Source organism: Hetaerina americana, unplaced genomic scaffold (assembly GCF_022747635.1).
Source record: "Hetaerina americana unplaced genomic scaffold, ioHetAmer1.1.p SCAF_30, whole genome shotgun sequence".
NCBI lineage: Eukaryota > Metazoa > Arthropoda > Insecta > Odonata > Calopterygidae > Hetaerina > Hetaerina americana.
Window position 1 is genome coordinate 4,638,317 of NW_027286875.1, and position 27,401 is coordinate 4,665,717.

A 27,401-nucleotide genomic window follows, 5' to 3' on the forward strand; every position below is an offset into this window, starting at 1 on the left:
TTATGAGTGAATTGATGTACCGAATAAACTTGAACTGCATAAGTTTTATTTGCGCTCTAGAGTATGTTGGAGATTGTGTCATGGGACCACTAAGGAATAATTCAAAATGCTTTAGTAAAAATTTTATGTTTGATTTTGATTTCAGCCGTTTTTCCATTTTAAAGGGTCATTGAGAAGCATAATAGGATACGCATTAGTAGGATATTATTAGGGTAGGTACGTACGCTGAAATGAGTAAACTATGTTCAAGCTAATTTTTACATCACCGTTGAAATTTATAGCATATTTTTTTCTGAGCATTACCAAAGAATCCGCTCAAGAATTGCGTCCGCTCGAGTGTTGCGTGCCTGGAATTCACGAGAAATGTTCCCCCGGTTCGTTCACTCGTTTGTAGGCATTGGATTGATGGAGAGGGGGCCGCAACGCCAACCACCGGAGATGAAAATTAATAATAAACACCTTCCCGACGCTGCTACCCCGCACTCTGCCCCTTTGCCTCTCTCTTCCCATATCCCTTCGCTCCTGGTACACCTTGCCTCCTCTCCGTCCTTTTCCTTCCTATCCTCTTACACCAACCTTCCTTCTCTCCCTCAAGATCCCTTTACTCCCCACCGCCTCGCATTTCCATCCATCACAAGGGCATTGTCGGACTACGATCGCCCTCCTCGTCCCATGTCTGTTGAGTTTCGATTCGGCATTCCTCCCGATTTTTTCCGTCACTCACTCCTTTCCTTCGCTTCGTTCTCTCCACTCCCTGCTCATGTGGCCCATTCTCAACCAAACCGCTCCCCTCGAACCGCCGCCAATCGATTAGGAAACTTTCGGCCAAGCAGTCTGCAGAAAGCCACTCGCTCCGCCAATGTTTTCGAGTAGAAGAAAAATTAGCCAAAAATATATTCGCACAATTTTTAATATTAGGTGTCTTCATATTTTAAATTTAAAAGAGCATTAGGTATTGTTTTTACGTTTACCTATTGGATTAATTCTAGTGCGTAGCTGAATACACTTTTAAATCACAAAAGGTTTGTGTATCGATGGCCTGAACTTAATAGGGATACTTATTTTCAACACATAGATTGTGAAATGATTAGTTTTCGTAAAAATTGAATAATTCATGTTGAATGAGCAGCTAATTTAAGAAATAGAAAAATGAATAGCAGTCACAGCCGAGGTTCTTTCTCATCACATTCTCTTATTTAAATTAATCCCCGCAGCTTTGTCGACACAAGTTGATTCGGAAACATTTTACTATCATGAAATTCACGGATATTATTAGATGAAACGCTTTTGAGTTTACAACACCTCTACCTCCCGAATGCCAAAGAATCAAGCGATGCGCCTAAGAAAGAGCTAAGTTGTTTTAAAAGGGTCTTCTATTCTTGCACAAAGTTCATTGAACATCAACTGAAATCATTAGTCAAAATAAGATGAATAAATACTACGTACTTACATGCAAACATACATCCATAAGTTCCTAATTAAAGCCGGGTGTCTGAATATCTCCTGGCCCTAGATGTGGCCTCGCAGGATTATACTTACATCTTTGTCTAATGATAGTATGATTAATTGGGATGTGATATGGATTTTCGAAAAGGCAGAATGATTTGTGGTTAGACTTCATGAGTAACACTATCTTTAAAAGTAAATATCTATTAATTTCAGACGTATTAAGGATATATGTAATAAAGAGTTCTAAAAATAATTATACCCTTTCCCTTAGGAATATGTTTAAATATTCCTTCAATTTATTTTATCCCAAATGGTTTAGATTTTAAGGTATCTGCTTTCATTGCCACAAAAAGCAAAACCCCAAGTTACTTGTGCACGATCCGCGATGAACGTTGCGCCCGTCGTGTGAGTGAGAAATTTTATTGGTAAAAATTCTAAGTTACTGGAAAGCCATTCGGAAAATCGATTACCCAGTTATGTCAGCGCGCGTCTTTGGAAGTATATTCAAAACCCGCATTCGATACTCCTTATTCAACTGCTGAATTTACTGCCCTTAATCGTATATCAAATCATCAATTTTGAATAGTGTCTGCACCCTCGATAAGAGGGATTCTTTGCCTAATCTGCCCCAAATATCAGCGCAAATATTCTTTAAGGATATCATTCACTGTCTGAATGGCAAGCAAGGTACACATGGTTTATATAAAAAGTATCGGGAAAAGTTTCGGAAAAATTGAGTTCTCGCAGATTTTGCTGCAGTGTCTTAAAGTTCTTCCAAGTACATTCCTTGAGCGTCGACACACTTTTAATTGCGACTTTTCCACGACTTGAAGGCTCCTAGGCTGGCGGACTCCAGAAGCTCCGCAGGGACACGCGTGTAAGCTTCTGTAACGGCACTTAGGGTCTCATGGTCGTGTCCTTAGAGGGAGGACTACACTTTATGGAATAGAAAATAGTTTGCTGGTGCCAAGTTGGGACTTTAAAGCCTGATCAAGGATTGCAAAACGTCGCGATGCCGTTGCAGACGGTCTTCGCAAGCAGAAACTCGACTCTACTCTTGGTCGTCCGTCAAGACGTTGGAGACGAGTTTAGCGCAGATCTTTTGCATCGCCAAATTTTCAATGATAATGGCGTACACTGTCATCTTATCAATACTAAAACTATCTGCGATCATGCGCTCGCTTAACCGATGGTCTTAATTCAGCACTTAACGCACACGTCAGGAAAAAGTTATTATCGATATTTTTATAAAATCCTAGTACATTCCAAGGATACCTGATCATTCGTATGCGTCCACAGCTCAGTAGGGCTACGAATTTATAAAAGGTGGGGTCTACTTATAACGTACGAGGAAAAATCCACTTTGTTGCATGACGGCACATACATATAGACAAGTTTTTCACCTGCTTCTTATCTTTTTATTATTTATTCGTCTCGTTATTTAAATTTTCCCCAAGGCTAACTTGAATGTATCATGTTTCGATGAAATACTTTCCTCTTTATTAAGGATAAATACATACTTACTCAATTCACTCAGATCAAATGTATAATAGATCAATCCAAAATAGAACATCATGTTTGCTTAAAAATTTTCCATTACACTGGACATCATTACAATAAATTCCACGTAATTATAAGACGCTTGGAAGCCCCTTCTGCTCAATGCTTACTTGGCATCCGCATTTATTGAAAAAAACATTGCATCTGAAGGACATGCTTTTGATCCTTTGGAAAGGGGTGGTGTGCATTTCATGAGGTTATTTTTGCATGTCATGGAAAAACCTGAGTCACTTTAACATGGTAGCCACCTAATTTGGAGACAAAAATTGAACAATTCACCTAATTATCCATTTGCAACTATAGCAGTCATATTAAAAAAATCCCTTCTTAAAGAAATTTTTTAAATAATTTGTATTGCCAACTTATGATAGTTAATATTTAACAATTCGACATGTATATTTATCCTTACAACCAATGCCATCATTTATTTAATGATTTGATGGATATGTAGGTAATCATGTTGCGTCGCCGTATAACCTACACTGAATCTATCTCTTTCAATAAGGGTACCTCTGCTCTCTCATACTTTGTGATAACTTTTTGAGAGGTTTATTTATTTCTGCACGCATATCCCTCGAACTGCTTAGCACTAAAAACTTACAAAACAGCCTCTTTATGATCTGGGTTCCGCAAGTCTTCAACGCTATTAAACTCCTTCGCTCAGCGTCATTCTGAACCCTATTTTCTTGGATTATGGATATTTATGAACCATACTCGACTCGCAGCCTGCCCGAGGAGGCTTGACTTTCAGAATAAGGGAGGCTCCCAAATCCATTTCCCTCCCGTCAGTCCTTCTCTAAGAACTGATATTACTTCATTTCCATGTCCAAATCCTTTCGATATCCTCTTTCATTCACCATCAACCAGCAACTAAGGTGGACATGGAGTCATGGACGTAAATACCTCCCACTCTCTCCCTCATTTCACACCCATAGCTCCCTCGAACCCTTTCCTTATTCACCTCTTTTCCGTTGTGTGTCCACTTGCTCTCTTTCCCTAGCAGTCGCTTGTCGGATTTCCTTTCCCACGTGTAATTCCTTTTCCTCATCTCCTTCGTAGGCCGAAAAGGTCCCACGGGAGAAGGTGGAGGGAGACCACAGGATGAGGACGGGATACTCGATGGGGGAGCCAATTGAGTGCACTAGTTTTCGGATGGCATTGAAAAGGGTATCGACGGTGTTGTTATGCTGCCAGAGAGTATAGAGTGTTTGTGCGTGGAGATGGGAGGGGGGAAGCAGGACCAGGGAAGCATGAGAAAATAAAGGGGGGGCGGGCGAGTGAGTGGGAAGAGAAGGGGTGGGAACTGAGAAGAATGGTATTGGTACGGGGGGATTGGAAGAGGTTTGTTTTATTTAGTAATGCCTTGCATCCACTTTCCCCAGTTTATAAAACTAAGGCTTTTAAAGTGAGGGATGGCGGTTAGTACGGTACTCAGCTCATTTAAATTCGCCGGTTGATTTTCTGCACTTCTGCACTCCACTATAGATGATTTCCAGTGTTGTGAGCGTGCACATATTCAACCTTGAATGTATTGGTCCAATCATAAATTTCCAGATTAATTGTGTTCAGTTTAACATATCGTACACAGAATGAATTACGCCATGTATATAATTGCAGGTATTTAATTTCATGACGTCAAGTTTTGAAAAATATTTATTTCGAGGGAATTATAATTTTAAATTAAAAATTAGTTGGCTCCTGCCTTCCATTCTCCCAATACAAATGGTAATTTTATTAAACCGTGGCATTTCTCTAGAATGCATCATTCTACTTTGCGAACGAACTTGGTCTTTCTCTTGTTGTCTTTCCGTCTCTTGTCTTCCAAAGAATTCTTTGACTCACGATGCACCGATTCTATCCAGTTCTTTTTTCTTTTAGTTCTTCATAATACCTCTGTTCCTTACCTAATTTCACTCAAACTGTGAGCTGGTTTTTAAACAGTGGCATGAGATTACTAAAAAATGTTCCTCAGTTGGTTAGGTTAACAAAATCCATGAGAAATAGTATTTGAATGAACAATCAGTTAGGTAGTGAAATTTGATTAGATTGTATTCTTATTTAATTATATGATCAAAGATTTACTTTTATTATATCTACACATTGTTTTTAAGAAGTAAACGATTTATAATAGTTTTAAACAATTTAAGAAATTAGTTTTTGCATGTGTAAAATTTGTTGAATAAGTAACAGATAATTACACTTACCTTTTGGTTGAAGGGAAATAGGCGTAATACATCCATCAAAATCTTATATTTAAAGCTGAATTAAATTCAAACTTGATAAGAATGTTCTTTTTCGACATCCATTTTCGTGGAACTTAAAGGTTGTATATTTAATAAATGTTCTTCTTAAAGCACAACAAAGCTCCCGGATTAATTAGTTTAAATATTATATTTATGTCGAAGGTCCTAAAGAGCTAACTTCGACATAAAGCTCTATTTATATGTATATTTCTCGGAACCCGGTAAATTCATCCAAGAAATCCTCCAGTAGTGACGCTTGCCGTATATTTTCATACAAATGCAATATTGTTGTTATTTGGAACTCAAAGAATTTTAAATTATAAGTACTGGCCATTCAAAGGTTATCTGCTGGACTGCGATGTATTTAAATTGTTTTCTTGTCTTTATTTGTGAGGGTTTTATTAGTGTTTTCAATTTATGTAATAACAGGCTTGGTTATGGCTGTACGTTGGAGAGGAGGTATATTATTGGGGTTTCTCGAAAGCAAATTAAGCCATTTGATCTACCGTTTCTTGACAGAGTTAATAATGACCACATTCAGAATCTGAGAAGCTTGGACCTTGCCTTTCGAGTAGAATTGAAGCTCTTCTCTATATATTTTATGACTCCAGGTAGTTATCGAAGCGCAAAAATGTATTTAAAAGAATTTGATGCAATAAATTATATCGTAAAATTTTTGAAAACGGTATTTCCATGAACACCAAATGGAATAAGTATAATTCATGAAGTATGTCTTCATTAATTTAATTGGTGGAGAATAAAAAAGTAGCAGTATCATTATGTCACTTCTTTTGGGGTGACAGTCTTACATCACCGTAATTAAACCTGAGTTTGGTCGAGTGGTATTCTCTGTGAAGCAAAGTCAGAGAATATTGGTGGACATGTCAAATTCATTTAAATTCATGAATTTTCATGAATTTTATAACCTTATTCATCAGTCATTACATTCAGACGAACTTATATCTAGCCACAGAATTTGGGTAGGCAACTTTTCCCTCAACTTTAAAAGTTTGCTTCTGCTTCTTTTAATACAGAAGATTTTAGATTTGCGGAATATGTGAATTTTATTTAAATACCTTTTATCTGTATCAGCGTCTTTCTAAATGAGACCACCAATATTTTCATTAAAATTTTCACTCGAGGTTTCTTCTGTGTTCACAAGTTAAATTTTATGTTTCAGAATTCCATTAAAATATAATGATAAATGGTTAATTGGATGATTATACGATCATTGATTTGTAATGCAAAGTCGATTTAGAGATTGTGTTTAATCCAGAGACCAAATACTTTCCAAATTCTCTTTTTTCACATGAGTTACTGCCATGTTTCAGAGGTTGGTTGGGTTTCAGGTATGCTCATCGGTGGAATGAAAACAAGTTGATATTTTCTACACTATTTATTATGAAAATATAAATACAAAACTTACTATGTTGTGTTCTTGCAGTTACCACTCTGTGGTCACATGATAATTTCTGTTATTTTTGCGGGAGCGGGAATAGGATTATACAAGTTGGGAGTAAATAGTGATTTTCTGGAGTGCCAATACGTATTTGAGCAAATTTCAACTCTTAGTGAAGCTGAGGAAGGTGTACACTTTTTTTTGCAACCTTGAAATATTTATGAGGCATTAATTTTTATGAGGGCACGTTTTAGCGAAGAGTAAAAATAAAAACAACTCACTTCAAGAGAAAAATTTGCTCTCACGGTGTAAGATTGGTACACTTCAGTCCGGTTAACAACACAACAAACAGCATTAAGTGAAACCACAAAATGACTAGTACATGTTCCACCTAATAAAAATCTCGTCTCAGACACAAAAATAACGAATCAATTCACGTTAATACAACAACTTTACATCATTTTCACCAATTATCCCATCTCTTTGCTACTAGAGCATCAATTGCGAGAGCATGGAGTAAAAGGAAAATTACAAATCAGTCAATATAAGAAAATGTAGAAATACACTTGAACAAATACAGAATTGTTTTGAAACACAGTTTGTCATGTACATGGCAAAAGGTTAGAATATATATTAAATTAGTGCCATAATATAGCATTAAATGTACGCAGCGTGCAGGAGAAACTTAATGATTCAAGATCCGTGAAGAGATTTTTTGTTTTCTTTCCAATGTGACCATATATATACTTTTACCACAACTAACTGAAAATATAGCGCTAGAATGATTTGATGCTTCTGTTTCCTAGTCAAGTAAATACATGCCTGCTGATATTTAGGGTGGCCTAAGACTTCGTTTAGTTCATTTTATTGCTCATTACAATACTACATCAGTGGGCTCGGGGTGCTAAAACTAAAGAAGACTAGATGCATTTTAATCCTTCATACCTATATGCGTTATGATTGAAGCTTATCATCTTTTCATATTGCGTTAGTAATTTAATGACAAGACTTCTTTTTTATAGAATATCTCTCAAGTTCCTCTCCTATTATCAATACCTTAAATTTCATATTAACCGCTATTGCTCTATTTTCTGGGAACATTTGCCGGGTGGATTATTAATTTTCCACCCTGAAATACCCATACTACGTTTTTTATTGCTTTGGAATACCCGGCATTTTCCTGGGTTCGTTGTGCTTCTTTCGGATTCATCACACAGTAATTATTGCTATATCGCTTTCAATTATTGCAATAGGTTTCTGTGGCCGGCTACCTTTGGAAAAGGAGTACTAACTTCAAAACTGTTGTTGAAATATTCCTCAAATGGAATGCAGTTATCAGTAAATGAGACATTTTCCTTATGAGGAATAGACCATCGCAGTCAGAGAAGAAAGACTCCTTACTCCGAAACCGAAAACCAAGAAGCCTCGGACCCAGTTATTGCCAGTTGAATGTTGGAAATAATCATTGCAAGGAAATATGACCTATTGGAACATACCCTGCATAAATATACAAATCTATATTCATTGAAAATATTTACACACATGTACATAGTAACTTTTTAAAAATTCACTCGTAGCCTTGCTCATAAAAAAGAAATCACTTGCACATACATACACATACAAGCCATGCACGCAAATATTCTTAAAAAATGTTACTCATCATTATTCAATCTTCCCTTTCAAGAGAGAGGGAAAAAGAGAAGGCAAAAGGCAAACCAAGCGTCTACCTGCACTCACTTGGACTCACAAGCCTCCAAAAATGCACTCTTTGTTTTATTTTATTTTCCCGCCAAGCTATGTTTCTACACTTATATTTTTTTTCTAGTTTACACGTTCCAAATTTTACAACAAGAGTCTTTTATGAATATCTCGAGTCATGAACCCAACCCATCAGACAGGAAGCGTCACGTCACGATTTGAATTACATTTTACCTCAAAAAATATTTTAATACCTTTATTCGTCCCCTCCGAAAAATATCTTAATAACGGCAGGTAGTTTGTAATTATTTTTTAGATAGTGACGCTGACGTGTTGACTCCTTCATTTTGAAAGTTCCTAAACCAATTTCCATTTTAGTCGTTAAACAATAAATTTCGGTATCGAATTTTTGGTGTTCTTTCAGTCTGACTAAATATGCAGGAGAGTTAATTTCAATCATTTTGTTGTAGCAACAATGCACTCACCGTTGTATAAAGATTTTCCTCAAAAGTTCAAGTATAATTTTAATGCACTTTCGTTGAAAAAAGAACAGTAAATTGAAAGGCACACGGTGACGCTACAACTACAGATTATTTTTTTATTTTTACTTTTCAAATGGATCCGGAATAACTCGCAATTTTCGATGTGAAATTTTTACTTTTATTAAGTTTATTTTTCTTTTTTACGGTCTTTATTCAATAAGTGGTCTTACGCAATAGAATTTTCTCATCATCTTGTTCTAGATATTGATGCAAATCTAAAAATACAGAAAATCAAGAAGTATGAACTGGTTGATGTTGCATGATGACTGGGAGTAGGCAGAGGACAAAATCGTGTTCTCCCCTTGAGAAAATGGATTCCCCAAAGAAACCCGCATGACCGAACGAACACTTAATGGAGGAAAGGGCGTCGCAGGAAACACACCCTGGCTTGTTATTAGCCGGTTGTAGGTAGTCAGTGCAAACCGCCCAATCCGCGGTTTCGGTAATTTAGGGTACTCAATTTCCTGATACACAGCCCTCCAGGACACCCGATTCTTCTGGTCATTTACCCATTAATTTTGAAGATGGAGAGCCAATTAAGCGTACTTGGAGATAAATCCCGTAAACTAGTTTGGCGAACTAATGGTGAGGTACAAATACCGAAAGAGTAAGGGGATTAGGTTCTTAGGAAGCCGAAATTTGAGTTATAAGGGGGTCAAAATTCATGTAATTTGCAATAATTAGTTGGAATATTCCTTGCATATCGTAAAATATCAAAGAAAATGTACTACATGAAGCAAAAAAGTGGATGACGTTCATGCTTTGATGAAGCTGTGCTCGCATGAGGAGTTAAATAGTGAAGATAAATGGGTGAAAATGAAACAGAGTAAGGGACGAAGCTGTTATATGCCTACTTGGTTATTTTGTTCTCAGATATTGATATATAAATATAAATAAATAAATAAATAAATAAATATATATATATATATATATATATATATATATACACATATAAGCATATACTCTTTAATAAAGGGCGAGAAGATTCTTAAATTATAAGCGATAGTATTCAACACAGTACGTCCATCTTTTGTGAGTAGAGAATATTATTTATGAAGCAATTAGACTCGGAATTATAAAGTTTTTTGTTTACTTTCATGTTAAACGAGCGAGTTATTAAGGATCACATTTTGATTCTAATGGCGCCCCTGAAATTAGGTACGCATATTGTATTCTCAGCGTCTTTCTCAGTCACTGAAAATGACACAGACATTTACTCATTCACACATCTGTATCCCCAAATTTATATCACTTTTTTCTTAAAAACTCTTGTTGAACGCGCATAAATTTGTTGACGCTTTACAAACGACTTAGAATGGCTTACGCTTAGCAAATCATACCTAAGAGTATAAAATAAATAATACAAGCTAATAATTATTAAATTAACTATAATTTAAGAATATATAACATTTTGAAATCGCATATTCCGGTTTGGTATGGCCTCCACAAAGGGAGAAACCTGTAAAGTCTACCAAAACCGCCTCAAAAACTAATCATCCTAAACTGACTTAGATTCACATTATGTCGACTTAAGTAGATGGTAGCCGCTTTGGATACTCTTTTCTCCACTGAGATTGACTAGAATTCACACTCGATCCTTTTTGCCGGTCCGGTGCAAAGATTCGTCAACCACGTGCTTCGTACTGTTGTCATTGCGTCTCTTTTAAGAAAAATAAAATTCTAAAAATAAAGCCAAACGCGTGGAAAAAGTAACTTCACAAATATGGTAAAAGTTAAAGGAATTCATTTCGGTATCATTATCACTGTCATTAAGTTTTGCCGGTGATCAAACAACTTGGGAAATAACAGCCATATATTATAGGATTTTTGAATGTGCTTTCTCTCCATTCAGAAGTGATTATTGTTACGTTCCGAAACTTCTTAATGCTTGAGTCCCCCAAGACGTAAAAAATACCAGGAACGGTCATTAATGCATATGCTTGTTAGCTATGCGAATTTTGATTTTCGATTTTTGTGTGGTCTTGGCGTGGTGATGAAGTGGCATTACATCGTTATCTGGAAATTGGATCTAACTGTGTGTTACAGAAGCAGGTAAGATAAATATTAGAGGGTGGAAAGAGAAAGAGGGGTCAACATTCGGATGGTACGCTAGAAACTCGCCTCATGGAGATAATAGAGTAGGCGAGTTGGGGAAATAGCCTGGCTGAGCACATGTTGGGAAGCTGCTGATGAAAACGGCCGTCCCGAGAAATAGGGGATAGGCGTTCAGGGAAAGTGGAATAGGAAGAGGGGAGCGGCAAAGTCAAGAGGAGGGGGTTGGACGAGGGAGAGAAGAAGGGTGTGGGGTGGTAACAGTCGGGGGGCACGAAATTAAAAACAAACAGGGTTTCAGGGGTGGGTTGGATTCCGGCTCAGCTGACGCATCATCCTCCCCTTTCTCTCTCTCTCTCCTTCGACCCTTCTCCCCCATGGCGTCAAACTTTTCCTATCTGCCACTCCGGCATATTCTTTCTTTTCCTCATCCAACAGAAAAAAATCTACGTCTCCCATTATTTATAAAGAAATAGTCAAATTATTTATTATTTGAGGAAGTGAATGGGTGAGTCTATTTCAAAGCGCACACCTCATTGATGCTAAGGGCAAGTTTTCATTTTCATTCTTATTTATTTTTGCGTAAGAGATTTGTCTATTTCCTCGTAAATAAATCCGTTATGAAATTTCGTGTCATTTGGATGTAACTAGGCGAATTCTTGCACCCGATATTCATTATATTTCATGAGGTATGCATTCCTTGTTCGTCCTCTCATTGACTGAATGACGTTTTTCGTTTCATTTGATGGGTGCTCTGGTTTCGTTTCGAATTCATGGACATTTTGCATACTAACACCATTTTGTAAATGGCCTCACGTACCTGTTTTCTATCGACTTATTCCAGAGATCTAGGAGCGAAAAGTTCAGATCACACAGCTTTGCATTTTTGCGTTTACAGATCTTTCTCCTCCAACTATAATATTCCCCTTTCTCAGACTGTTCTTTTGGCATTATCGCCACACATCGAATCCCTATGCCATTTCTTGCTCTTACCCGCAAGAACGTAGTAGTTAGGTACGGCCATCATTTCCCGGATGGCTTTAGTAAGTGCACTCCATCGTTCCAGCTCCTTCCTTCTCCCCAAGACGCTCACTTTCCCCCTCCCTCACCTTACTGGCCCTCTTTCCCAATCCTTCGGGAGCTATTACCGCCGTTTTCGTATGAAAGGAAAACAATCGAAGTTTTCTTTATCCTTGTTCCAACTTTGCTCATCCCCTTTTTAGTTATCTCCGACTTTGCAAAAACTTCCTTAGCTTTCGATTTTTTTTCATTTTATTTCCTTTCTTCACTATTCACCTCACCGTGGCGGAATTTGCCTTTTTGAAGTTTTGATTTGTTTCCATACTCGCTTAAATCTCCAAATCCTTCCCTTAATTTTTTAACCTAGAAAATATAGATTTGTTTGTGTGCCAAAATGGAATGTTCGAATCCGATATTACAGAGGAAGAGTATTTATTCATTGAATTTGCAATTTATATTTTTTTTAATCCTCCTTCTCACCGCCGAAACATGTTGATATGAGCTTAAGGAATCACGAGGGTTCTTTGTTGACGTCATGCACTTGACCATGATTTCTGTAAAATCCTACCACCCTGTTCTCCACTCTTTTATTTCACCTCTCCTTATTATAGATGATTCAGCCTTATTCTCAAGCGTAAATCCAGTTCTTTCTCCTCCCACTGTAACTCCATTGGATTACATAGCCTGCCGGAATCCGTTCAAGAGAGAATAAAGGGAGTGTTTGGGAAGATGACAGAAGGGGGGAAGCGGAGGCTGGGAAGCGGAGTCGAGAGGTGGTCTCTGAGAAAGAAGTATGGAGGCGAGTAGTTCTCCCTCTGCAGCTTTTGTGTGTTTGGTGAACGTATTTGCAGAGGATGTAGTGCATCGTCGATTGGCTTGGCAACTCCTGGGACCTCAGTTCAGAAAGGGATTCAGGGGAAGGGTTTCGTTTCGCATTCTACTCGGGAGAGAGTTTTTGTGGGAGAGCGTGACAGGGCTTTATATCACGTTTCAGCAATGAAATGACCTTTCTAAGTATAGAATTATTAGCTGATTTAAAATAAGTATTTAAATAAATTCCTGCACAAAGTCAATTATATTAACATACTCTTTGCTTAAGCCACAATGTAATTTGTATTTTTATTTGTATTTGTTATTGTAATTTTTTGTTCATTAATGAACTCACCAATGTGAAATAAATGGAATCACGGTTGATTTTTAGTATTCTTCCATTTTACTTTATACTTGAATTGTGAAGACGTCCTTCACAGCAAGCAAATAATATTGCCTACGTTCATTACTTCAATAGTTATGGATGCTTTATTGACGCAATGACCAGGGAAGCACGAAGTCGAGCGAATCATTAGAATATGAGGAAAGTATTTGGGTATGCTTTCCATGTGAATATTTGCGGAACCGGCTTTAAAAACCTTCGTAAAAAGAACCAATAAATATTGGTAATAATAACTTGAATAATGTATTTACAGATAAAATATTGCACTATCTCCCTAGCTTTCCATATCTATATATAATTTCATTGTATATAGATATAGGTTAATGCTTTCATTACTATACTTAAAATGTACATGTATTTGCAAAAATACTGCATAAACTATTACTCGTAATTTTACTTCCTTTAAAAAAATCAGTGTTATAATGGCTAAAGGCGTTGTTACTAATCTCATTTTCCTCCCCATTCCTCCTCATACTCTTTCTGCGAGTCATCGTAAAATTACTTACTTGATATTCAAGTATCGTGCACCAATGGAATGTTTATCGAAGTGGAAAGAGCTCTGTGCCAAATTCTGGACACCCACTCTGACAATTGAACACGAAAAATTTTCATTTAATATATATGACTACCTCTAAACCTTAGTTTATAATTGAAAAAATTTAACTAACAAAATGAATTTTTATTTAGTCTCTGGTTTTGTTCTAGTAAGAATATAAATATTATTACCATTAAAAATCTGTTCAACATGTGTAAAATAGTCATCGATATCTTATAAACCATAATAATGGAATAATAAAATGCAAGTATTACTCTCATCCATTCCTTCCATTATCCGACAGTTCATAAATATATATTTACACGGTGTTTATTTTATCTCATGGATCTATGGATTACAAATTGCGCTACCGGCCAAAAAGGACTTGGGAAGCAGCCGCAGAATATATTAAATTTCCTAAAATGCTTTGTTGTTTTATATCTCTCGGCTTTGTGTGCTTCAGCGCAATGACTATTACCATGAAATAGGAATGCTATTGCTAAATGACTAGGTCTCTCACTAGATTTTGGTAATACTTATTGCCTATAAATATATTCACAGTATTCGTTGTGTTCGAAACCCTGCTCGTCTGTTCGTGACGAGACTTTAGAATGGTTGAAAATATATTTAACCTCAAAATCATAATATTATTAAACTACCCACTGTTAGGTATTTATATTTACACAAAATTTTATCATTCCATTCACACCGTCTCCGATATCCCAGGACGCACTTCAAAAATTAAAATCAAGGAACACTCATTTACTGCCTGTCCCATAAATGAGCGGCACTTTTGTTTTCAATAAATATATAAAAATTATACTTCGTTTCTCTTTTAAAATTTATTGAAAAGTATCACTGTTTTTTTTATAAATGCCGGTTGCAAAATATTGCGATAACCCCCAAGTGTTCAGTCTGGGTATTAATTATTTGTGTATTTTTTGAAGACCACTTTCTTTCTCAATGGATTGGGCCTGTGGCAATTTTTTGTGCGCACAATTGTTGCTTCAGTTTTAATTTATTGCTCTTTGTGCTCTCGGCTTAAATGCACGCGACCTAAAACCGGCCGAAAGTTGTTCAATTTTATACAGATCTACGATTCACTAGAAATTCAGAAAGTCCATTGGTTCAGTCGAAGACGGGAATGAATGGATCGCTTTTAGTTTGTATAATGTGCCTTCTCTTATCATTACTTTAACTTTAAAATATCTACTGTGTATAAAAAAACCTCTTGGTGAACCTTATTGCTAATACAACTGCTTAGATTGCCATGCATCACTTACAAAAGTACTTCATCTCTATATATTGAAACTATATGCCTTTACAAGGTACAAGCTTTCGATGAATTGGTATAAAAAATCTTCTCTTGTTCCATTCTAAAACTTTAGATGAGTCTACATTATTGATAAGACCTCAATTCGTGACTAATTATTAGTATAGAATTGAATAGGCTGTTTCTTTTGCAATCATTTATAATATCCTGTGGTGTGAAGGCTTCAAAGAGCATTTAGCTGCTGTATATAGGGCACTTTAGTTAATAAACCTCAAAGTCGTTTATTAATAATTTTCCAAAAGCGCTCACTCAAGAAAATTCTTCCTTGAAATATTTTTGGTGCATTTATCAGCACAGTAGTTTGTCACTTGGCTACGATCAAAATTCCACCCGCTATTCTTTGGAAGGTTTCATACCTTCTGGCCCAAGATTTTAGATTATATATTTTTTAGAAAACATGTCACATATTTTGAAATGACCGGATGTTCAGCTGTTCACTCATAATTACAAACCGTTCAAAATGCGTTTCAACGTGACATTTCAAAGAACTCTGTGAGTGATCACTTTTCAAACGACTCATTGTTAGAACAAGTTTATGGAAATATAAAAAGAGGACGCAACATATGCGGAAATATTTTTATATGTCGTTCACCTGCTCGACTCCTTCAACAAAGCTGCCCTTCAGCCAGGATATACAGTTCCAAGAGGGGGTGGAGAGTATTGCAGGGGCTGAGGAGAGGACAACATAGGAGCGACGTTATTGCTGATTACTGAACCTTCTGGTCCCTGGAGGGGTGGAGCCAGGCATAGCTGAAGCGGAGGCGGCGGAGGTGCTGGAGAGAGCTGCTGTTGTCCCGCCTGGTGTTGCTGGTGACTTGACTGTGAAGATTGCGGCTGGTATGGCTGATGTCTGGCCTGAGACTGCCCCATCGAATGCGGACTTTCTGGCCCTATCTGTTGGTGACCAGATGAAGACGTCTCACAGCTGTCCATGCTATCTCCTCCTCCTTCGGAGCCGTCCTTGAAACATGCTGACTCGTAGTGCTTGTTGAGGTACGACTTGAGGGCGAAGGACTTGTGGCAACGGGTACAGCGGAAGTTCTTGGCTGCCGAGTGTGTCTGCATGTGTGCCCTGAGGTTCGAACGGTCGGCGAAGGCCTTGCCGCAGTGGGCGCAGCCGTAAGGTTTCTCGCCTGTATGGGACCTCAGGTGCCCTTGGAGGAGCCAGGGACGGGAGAACGCCTTGCCGCAAACTCCGCAGACGTGGCTCAGGCTGTGCGTCAGGACGTGCATCGCCAGGGCGGGCATGCTCACGTAGGCCTTTCCGCACGTGCTACACTTCTTGGCCGACTGGGAGTCGAGGCTTCGATGCGTCTGCTTGTGCCGGGAGAGGTTGGAGGACGTGGCGTACTGCTTCCCGCACTCAGGGCATGTGTAGCGTGGTCTCTCTGACTGCGTCGTAGACACAACGGAGGGTAAGGCTGGAAGAGAGGATATGCCTGCGGACTTTCTCTTCGATCTACCGTCGCTGACAAAGAAAGCCTCGTATGTGTAGGCTATCGTCTTTCCTTGATTTATTCTGAAGACTTGCGGCGTTGGAGGAGCGGTTTGATGGGCCATGCTAGGAGAGAGGTTATTGATGACACTGGGATTGGAGTTTTGGCTTGGAACCCTGGGTGGTTGGTCATTGCATTCCGGGTGCATTTCACGCTCCATATGGATGGTTAGGGGTTGGGTGTGGATTGGTTGAGTAGGAGTGGGAGAGGATATTCGCGCTGGCGACTGCGGAACCGCGCTGTGTTTCTGGGACGTCTCCTCGGCAGATGGAGGGTCAGATGAAGGCACGGCCATCATATGTTCTGTTCCCGCCGACGTGGTGGATGCGCTGAGATCTAGTATCGCATGTGCAGCAGTGATGTCAGTGTGAGGTCTTTGTCTTTCTGGTGGTGTTTCCGAGGGACCATCAAGTGAATATGGGCGATATATGTCTTTTTTCTTCGGTGGGAGGGACAAGGCAGCGCCCGTACTGGTGAAGCACATGGCCAAGGATTTCCTGGGAGTCGGAGCGGGTGGATTCACGACGACTTCCGAGTTCGCAGGAGGAGGAGCTGGCGGTTGCTCTTCTCGAGCCACCATCTGTTGACTCTGATGGTATTCGTTATTCGTCGCTGGTGGAGGAGGAGGTAGCGAAGGGGGGTGCTGTTGCGGGGGAGGCGTAGGCGTTGAAGATCTGGGGCGGGACGGAGGCTGTGATGGTGAATGCGGAAGTTGCTGATGGTGACTATGATGCTGCTCCTGCTGATGGACGGCGGAAGAGTGGGGATGATGCAAGGATGCGAGATGAAGTTGGTGTTGGGGGTGAACGAATGGATGCAAGTGCGGGTTGGGAGGCGGGTGGAGGTGGTTCGGATGCGGAGGATGCTGGTACAGAGGAGGGGAGTTTTGGCTGTGATGGTGTTCAACCCATCTTCTCCAAGCTTCTTCGTTGTTGTCCGAGTTTTGGGAGTGTGGAGGCATCGGGGGTGGAGGTAAAGGTGGCGGGGGTCCAGTCGAGTAAGGGGTGGGATGGTGAGGGGGATGGTGAGGCGGGTGGTGGTGATGCTGCGGTAGGGTTAACGGAGGCGGAGGGGCGTAGGCTGGACTTTGGAGAAGTAACGATGAGTAGGACTCTCCATGTGGCGATATTCCCATCTCATCCCTTTCGAGGACGGGGTGAATCCTTGGAAGGTATGCGGAGTAGTTGAGTGTGGAAAGCTCCTGGACGTAACCTGAAAATGAGAAACAGAGATTAAATAATTATCTTGTTACTGTGATGTTGTATCTTAAGAGCTGTTTTGGTATAGTTGTGGCGGCTATGATTAAAGCGGCTAGGAATATTCCTACTAACTCGGAGACGAATTCATATGTTTTCAATCATTAAAGATTATCCGATTTTTGACAACAAAAGCAATACTTTACAAGATTATCGAATAATAATACGTTTCGGAATATACCTGTGAGTGGTACCAGTCGGAGAGCTAAGGCTGACATTACGAGAAAAGACTGAAAAGAGTGCATTAAGTGTTTAATATGCTAGGACATCTTCCGCAGATGTGGCCACAAAATCAGCTCAATGATTCATGGAAGAATGTAACTATCATTGTTGTGAGCTATATTATTTTCTCGTAATGAAATGCTATAAATTTAAAGTGTAAAAAGCATTCGCCTTGATCGGGACCCCGGTCAAGCGGAATGACTTTTACAGTTTGAAATTCTTTCATGTTAATACATATTAGCGGATGACTTCTTTAAAAGTTACTGGCACGGTATTTCCCGCAGTTATTTGAATATGCCACGTACTAATTATGCCTATATGTTTTTTAAGTAATTTCCTGTTCCCATTTACCTTACCAAATAATTAAGTTCCCTTAAATTTTCCGAGTTACAGCTATACAGCCCCCTAATCTAAAAACATGAAAATAAGAATTTCTGATTAATATATGTAAGAATCTAAGCGCAGAAGAGTGAATTAAATATAGAAGGGAATTTATATTTTGATAGTAACCGTGAAAATATTGGGGAGAAGGCTGAGGAATCAAGGCGGACGCCGAGGAAGAGGAAGATACTACGCCGAGATTTGTAGATATCCGAGGAAGAGGCCCATTGGCCCTCTTCCTCGGATATCGACGAATACGAACTCTCTTGCTTCTTCGCTCAATGAATACTTAATGCGTTCGATGCCTCTTTTTTCTTTTCCTTATTGGTCGAACAGGCCGGATTTCAAAACACGGGAAGTAAAAGGAATATGGGAAACTTATATGCAAACAAATACAATATCGTTTTCCTTTCCGAACATAATTTATTCTAAGTTTTCAATTCCTACCTGGTTTCTCAATGTATATTTCTTAATTTTCTTTACCCATCATTCCGAAATTTCTAAAAAACTTCATCACCTTAGTTTTCAGGATCCCATTCTTAGGTTCAAACCGTCTCCTTCTGGTGTAGGTCAGCATTTGGGGAGATAACTTTAGAAGAATTCTATTCCTTTGAATTAACTTTCTCCTTTCTCTTATTGTTTACCCCTTGGCCTCTCCAATACATCATTACAGATTTTCACAGTCCAGTTATCGCCTTCGCGACTTCTAACTTCCCTTCGTTCACTCAGTCTTTTTAAATGCCAACTACTGACTGGCGCCTGCTGTATTCAGGTTTCTATGGTCCCCCTCATCTGCCAACCGGCCACCTTCCTCATTCTTCGCCCTCACGCGAGTACCGATTCCTCAGGAGTGGATAGGAGAGGAAACTGATGAGTATTGCGGGGTATACAATATTTTTGTATCCGCTTTACGAGCTGTTCTCTGCGAGTTAAGTTTTTCTAATGTCTCCAGTGTTTTTTCTTTGCTTGAAATCATGTTTCTTTGAAGATTTTGTATTATTTCTTCCGGATTGATATTCAATGCATATATGTATCCGAATAGATATTTAATGCATAAATGATATTGCAAAATACCAAAACATTCTTTACAAATTATTTTCAATATTCATCCGACGTCCCTGGAATGTTTTCTGCAAAGGTTTATTTACCTCCTTAGCTTACCAATTTGAATCTTGGTTGAAGGTCTAATTTGTTGAATGCCGATTTCCATGCTTGTAGGTTTTTATTTGTAGTAGATTTGCATAGTTATGACGTGGTGAAATTTAACACTAATATTTAGGATCGTCGTCCAATTTTTATCAAAAATATTATTTTATTCTAGCGGATTAAATTCAGATTATTCTGTCTAAATTATATTTAACACAGTGTGTAAAAAAACAGAATAAATTAAATTTTAAATGAATTTTTCTTTCCTTAATATTTAACGCATTTTAAACAACTTTCACTCAGAGCAAAAATCTAAAATAATTATCGGAAAGAAGTTTTGATTTAAAAATAGCACGACTTTTTCGATAATAGATTTTTCATTAAAAAATACATTCGTCCCCTTGTTTCGTCTCCTTCACACTGTGTTATATATATATATATATATATATATATATATATATATATATATATATATATATATGCAACCACCCATATACACCTATAATATATCGGCGTATTCTGGGGAAATGTGTCTTAGTTACTACGGCTTGCCATCCTTCGCTGCGAAGTTGTCATCCTTGTACCAAAATCCACGCATGAACTAACCCGTTCCACAGACTTAGGCCGCCTTCCTCCTCAGCTGGCTCAGCACTCCCAAGACACTTCCTCTTTACTTATCCAACTTCGTAAGACTTCCCCCTCCTCCCCAAGGGTTCCCCCTCATACGGTTTTCCAAAGTTTTAGACCTTCTGCGTAGTAGTTTCCGACCCATCTCATCCACTCTGTCCCGCATTTTTTCTATTACACTCTCATTACACTTTTCTTCCTTGTACTTCTTTTATGTGTGAAAGTTCGCTCTTTATATTAACAGTGATTACTTTTGACATTTTAAAATATGCAATGGCGTATTTATTGGTTAATACAGTTTTTAATATTATGCCTGATTTATTCACATAAGTTGTTCATTTTCTGTGATAAATTCATTTTTTGTCTAATATTTCTACTTCTCTCTAATTTCTCGTATCACTCGTTTCTTAGTGGCTACATTCTAATCTCCAGCCCGTCGCTATCTTAAGTGTGGTCTCCTCCTCCATTACCGTCTCGGCAACCACGGCATCCATTCAAGCCGTCTCACAAACTCGGAGAATCTCTCATTTTCCCTTGTGCGCCTCCCGTCTATCACGACCATGTAACCCACTCCCTTACATGTCTCTCTCCGTGTTTCTCGTCAGTCATGTTGAAATTCGCTCCTCTTATTCCCTTCAACACGAACTCAGCTGTTATTTCGCAGTTATGACTTTCGAGTAATTTTTCCCCCAAGATTTAGGATCAGTTGTATTTTTTAGCGTCAGATTTCTTCATCTTACTCTATGATTTTATGCAGAGGCAGCAATTATTTTGGGAAATGTTCAAATAAATTTCGTGAATAACAATTTACTATCAGTGTGTACATTGATTCTACCCAATGTTCCATCATACGTATTATTTAAAAGTCTGATACTTATAGGTTTATGTGACATTTATGCAAAAACAACTGATCACTTTCATCGTACTGTCAATTATTTACTCAATGTGTCAGAAAATATTTGTGCCAATGGCTTCCTTTTCTTTAATTTTATTTTACTAAAATATTGACTTATCTAATCTACTGTTTAATCTAATTGGTTATTCCAATGGCGACATCTTGACTCTTAAATTGTAATTTCAGTATCGATTCCGTCTCTAAAAAAGCTGACCCTCTATCTATCCTTAAGCTTCCCTCTGGGATTAAAACTTTCTACCCCTCTCCTCTTGGTCCTTTGGGCGCCGTAATATCTCAGACAGGGGAGCGTCCCATAACAGGAGCTGTCCAAGCAGCATGATCTCCATGTCCTCTGGCATTGTTTCAGACTTCTAGAAATGCCACTGCTTAAGCTTGTGTTTGTTATTTCGACTGAGTGACATTTTCATAGCTAACAGATCCTAAAAAAATGGCGGGTGACTAGCTGTATGATCACATTACATTAGATATTAGAATTAAATTTTTTTCCTGCTTGTTGAATTATTTTTCCTCGCCATCAAGTTTATTGTATTTATGTGCATGCATTGGTCCATTCTTTGAGTCATTTTGATATTAAATTGAAATGGCTCTCTACTGGATAGAGCGTTCGGCTACGGACCACAGGATGCTAGTTTCCAATCCTGACGATGCCCTTACACATTCCCAGCTAAGTGTAATTCCCAGATCTCTCTGGGAAACAGCAGGTGAGACATGGGTAGGATCTGCCCGTCTCCATCCTCAATGTGTGAAATTAACACACCGTGGTGCGGACGAGTTCTACCCTCACATATCAAACCGAACTTTTGGTCGAGGATTTTGATTGGTTGTTTAGGATGTGTGTTAATCAATTATTTTGCAGAAACGTTTTATTTACACTTTTTTGTCAATTTTTACTTTGTAAGTGATGGATATAAAAATAAATTTTCATTAATATATTTGAAGGCATATCTGATTCTATCGATTCTACTTCGTTATATCTGAAGTTAATGTCTTTGTCAGTAGTTTTATCACACGATAGAGCTACTATTCTTCAGTGTGATGTTACTCTACAATGTTTATTGCAAGGTCTTTTGAGCTATGCATGTTATGTTATTGTTCATCAGATTTTCAGTGTCTCAAACTTTAACGACAGAACGAATGAATACATCTTTGATTAAGGAAATTATTTTAGCATAAATGATACAGCTGGTAACATTAATAATAATTTAACTTCGTATACTTCCTAGGAGTAAAATGTGTAAATTGCGTAAACAAAATTATTAATGAAACAACATAAGTTGAATCCTAAGTACATCATATTACGCACCATGCTTGGTACTTGGAATATTTAAACGCTTAAGTATATGGATTAAGAACAAAGACAGACATTCTGGCAAATCTGCTACCAGTGGATTATATTAGGGAAGAATAAATTGATAGCTGGGATAAAATATTTTCTCGCTTAAATAGATCTCAGTCTGTAACCAATTGTAATGGAAAAGTTGTTGGGAAGATGAATATGAACTATGCAAAAAGATTTCGGGTGATCGACACGATCCTTAAAAATGTTCTCTTTTAAATTATGGAAGAATACTGTTACAAGGAGTGAAACTAGAAAGTTGTGGTTGATAGCGTAAATTATGTTTAAAAGAGCAGATATGGATGTGTGGTACTGATATTGTTGTATTGCAAATATTCTGCAATTAAAATACGTGCGGTGAATTACGAAGATATTCCGAATTTTTTGGTTCAGATGGAAGAGGGAGTGGATGCGATGGGCTCCATGGTCCATGACTCTTCTTCCCTTTTCATTCCAATCTCTCCTATGTGTCGGACCGTGGCATTCCCCGCAATTTTTCTCCTCCCTCGTTTCCCACAGCCACATGGGGTGAGTTGAGTGCTGATGTGTGTTTCGAGGGCTTTCGCATTGATCCGCATGCCGAGGGTGTGTATGTGCATGTGTGTGTGCGTGTGTGTACGGGTCGGTTAGAAGTTCCCAGGATAGCCATTGCCCCGCCTCTTCAAAAACCCCTCTCCATTTCCTCCCCCGCATCTACCACACCCTCCTCATCCCTTCTGGTCCCTGCCGCTCGCCAGCGCCGAGTCTCCAACAGTCCCTGTACAGTAACCCGCTCTCTCGTGCCCTTCTACTTCCTTCCCGTCCTGCACCAAACACATTCCAAATACTCTTTCCCGGCAAAGAGCTTTCTCACTTCCATCCCCCACCCCAAAACCTTCCCCTAAAACTCTTCCCCCGCCCCCCCACCCACTCCAACAACCAGCCAACCAACCTCCCTCTCACTGCATCCTCCCCCTTCTCTCTCTCTCTCTCTCACTCTCTCTGCTTCTTTCCCTCCCAGCCCCGCGAAAAAATCGATTTCGTCTCGAGACTTCTATTGCACAATCGCACGGGAATAATCTCTGCTTTTCGACAGTCTAACTGAAGTGTGGTGGGACAGTCTCGCGTTTTAATTGCATGTTCGAAGTGAGATCGACCGAAAAGTATCTGTTCCGGAATCTACGCAAAAAGGTTAATATGTCGGCCCCGGATATCAAGTGTGACACATATTTTTATTATTTCTGATGCACTCATTGAAACCCTGAGTTCATTTCCTCAGCGGATGATTTGTGGACCGACTGCCGCGAAAATACGCCCTCGCGTGATGCGCGGCATGTTGACCTGGCTACCTAGCTTTGAATCTACAAGTTTGGAGTAGAAAAATCTCATGGCATTCGAAACATCCGAAGCTGCGAAATACCAAGTGCACTCTCGAGAGAGCGATTTTTTTCGTTTCAAAATAACACGGTGATAAAAATGGCCCGTGGACCCTCAAGGGAATCCACATTTGAACGTGTGCGGTTTTTAAAGACTGCTCTTCATATTTGGTAGCTTCACGTATTGAAGAGAGAGGGAGAGATCCTGTCTGGTCGGTTGAGGAGAGGTGGTTCGGGAAGTGGCAGAAGTAATAACGAAGGATGGTTTGCGATGCTGGTGTGGAGCGAGGTGGGGGAGGGTAGGAGAGATGCCGCAGGGGTGGATGGGACGGGGGAATTTGGAGGTGGGAGGAGGAGCGTGGGCGGCGTGAGAGCGGCGAGGGATTTTGTGTCAACTGGCCTAATCTCATTGGCTCTCAGGGCAGACAGACACTTCATCGAATGGTGTGGGATGTTGCGGATGGCTTGGAATTTATAGCCTTAGAGGGAAATTTTGAGCGTATAACCTGCGAGGAGAAGGTTTTGTTGGAACAAGGGCGATGGAGGGATAGGGTCCAATCGAGAATGGAGGGAGGGATCCTTTAGAAGGGGGTTCGAATTGGCTCTCTGCTTTGATTTTCTATCTACTGGTGGACAGACCTCCGTGGTTTGCAAGAGGTGGTCGTGGAAGGGCATTAACGGTCCCTAAAGCGTCCGCAAGCTCCTAATCCCATCAATTTGATATTTGAACAATGTTTTGGCACGTCCTCTATCCTTTCGAGGTGGTTTAACATGGAATTTATCCTCAGTGGTGGAGGAGGAGCGTCACTGTCAATCTTAATTTATAATTTTGAAATAAGACCACTCGGTAATCTTTCCTTATGAAGAAAGCAAACGGAAAGAGCGTACGCCTTTGATATGTTTATTTCATTATTCAGTGAGGGTCAATATCGTTGTTCGAAGCTATATTCAGTTTAATAAATCAATTAAGTAATTAAAGTGAATACGTAGAATTTCTCATAGCTAGTCTTCGAATTGGTTATTAAAAATCAATGATTAATAAATAATTTGCAATAAAAAACACAGTTGCTTATGCTTTATAAGGGAAATTGTTTAGCATTAAACATAACGGAATCGAGGTAATTTTTTAGGGTTCTGAACCAAAACGATGACTAAATATTGTATTAGCATTTGAAACTCTAGAAAAAAAAATTCCTGGAAATAATTTTTATTGATGATAGTTTATTTTTATATTCCTGTATAAATACTTATATATGCGCCTAATACTGGATTCGTTTTTATATTGTCCTGGAAAAACCAAATCCATTTGATAAACTTTTCCATATCCTGCGCCTTGTGGTTAGATTCCCTTATGCTAGGCAATTAATACGAGAGATATGAGTTTCGAAATTGTCGACTCCAATCACTGCCGTTGTGATATTAATCACATTATTTTTTATTTTGAATTCCTGTGTCCATATTTTGCAGTCACTCAATCTATCTGTTATTCAGATTTATCGGTTTCGACTTTTGTGACATAACAAACTCAAGCCGTATTAGCAACTTTCTTGTCAGATTGGCTATATGATCTGAGGAAGGAGCAGTAAGGGAAGATAGGAGGGAAAGTCTTAAGAGGGAGGTAAATTGTTGATAGCAGTGAAGGGAATGTTTGATTGGGTATCAAAAATATAATCAGACTGGGTTAACGTGAAAAAAAACGTTTCAAAATTGAGTAAATATCGAAGGGGAAATTGAAGACCTGAAATATTCGCCACCCTAAGCTCATGAAAATACTCAGCAGTTTAAAATTTTTCTTCATCTCCAGAGAGATGTTAATGTAGAGGTCGTATTCTAGTCTTAAGAAAGTTAATCTGTCTAAGTTATTCTTTGAGTATTTGTCGCACAATAATTTAGGATAGGAACATGGGACCAAAGAAAATGTCCATGAGTTCAAATTTTGTGTATCGTTAATCTTTGGTTGAGAATAAGTACGCTAACAAAAGTCCTTTTCAATTTTAGGTTCATCTTCCTCTAATAAAAAATTGCAATCATCATTGCAAGTTTTTCAATGATTATATATTAATTACTCCAGACCAATGACAGGGAGCTTTTACCTATTGACAACCATGGAAAACTTGAGCATTAATTTTACAAAAGCGTTTTTAAAAAAATATGAATTCAGATTTACACAAAGTTTTCACAGCCCCTTAAATAAATCATGTCTAAAAGAAAATACCCAGGGTACTGAAGGAATATTATTGGTGGCAGACACTGAACAAGCTGAGAACATTGTGAAACAAACTGTGAGCATAACATTATATATGACACGATTTATGTATAAAATTTACCCTTTCAAACATAATATTGACAAAAAATTGAAGTGTGAGCGTCCATTGGAGGGCCCAGAAAGGAGACATTCGGTAACACAGAATGTCCATTTTTTTCCATAAATCATTAAAACTGTTTTGTTGTAAGCGAGCGCAAATTGATGGATGTCATGGCCATGCTCGTATCCCAGAGGTGAATATTTTATGCGTGATTGTTTTATTCGAAGGCTTTTAAATTTATCTTGCATTCTTTTGATGTTATCGGACAAATAATATTGTATACGTAACACCAGAATGCAGCAAATTCCAAATTAGATATGTGAAATTTCGACAAACGCTTGCCTACGGCAGCAGCAAGAAATAATATTTTAATTGCAAAGAAATCCACCATTACTTTCAGTATTATATTTAGGATGAAAAAGTGTACTGTTTTAAGTTTGGTTTATATTTTTAATGTATGATCTCATTGAATTCTCAGGGGTATCTTTAAGTCAACCTCCAAATACAATTTTGACTGTGCATTGCTATATGAATCCCAAGCTACGAGCAACTCATGATTCCTCTTAACAGAATTTTTTACCTACTTGTGTTTAGGACTTATGATTTTCCAACTTTGAATTAATGCGCAGTTTGGGACTTACTTTTTCCAAAGTAAATAAATATATACAAAAGTTATAATCGCTAAAGATTTGGCAAGTATGAAGACAAATTTATGCGTAACGTTCTCGTAAATACGTTTGTTAGGATATTCTAGAATTAAGATGACATTTTATAGCGGACATGCATGTGTTTATTGTTACTGGCTCTAGCCATTACATTGCTGGAACCAATGCCTGAAAATAAAAAAATGAAATATCTTCCAACGTCTCCGTCTAATATTTTGATATTTTACCAGCAAATTCCACGATGAACTAGTATATCTAAATTCTTAAATGGATACAAGGGTTTACATAAATTTTGAGACACTTTCGGTTTGCTTTGATGGTTGATTTTATGCATATATTAATTTAAAGTTAGTTAATAAAATTGCCTTTTAATGTTTATTTAACGTATCACGGCCATTCAGGCTGTACTTATATTAACTAACTTTATTTCAAAATTTATCATTGTTTTACATATTGGCATTGAATGCAAATTTGCTAAAACGCAATGCTGATTAATCTTTATAGCTTATATTCTGAAAAATATCAATTTTTAGGTGCATGCGTGGAATTTGATTGAAAGCATAATGGACGCTTAATATTATTACCCTAAACATGGAGATGGAATATTACCCTCAACATGGAGAGACGACTGGACGGATTCTCAGCTTGTGG

The 27,401-nt window shown here is 38.4% G+C and overlaps 1 protein-coding gene across 2 annotated transcripts in view; it reads right to left on the bottom strand.

Annotated features, from left to right (window-relative positions):
* Window positions 1-9,834: 9,834 nt before the first annotated feature.
* The window catches only part of LOC139691203 (uncharacterized), a 29,603-nt gene continuing 12,036 nt past the window's right edge, over window positions 9,835-27,401 (bottom strand). For both annotated transcript variants that reach the window (XM_071588939.1, XM_071588940.1), the window contains exon 2: window positions 9,835-17,752. In XM_071588939.1, coding sequence (XP_071445040.1) covers window positions 15,666-17,752 — 2,087 coding nt within the window. In that variant the 3' untranslated portion in view covers window positions 9,835-15,665. The remainder of the gene's footprint in view (window positions 17,753-27,401) is intronic.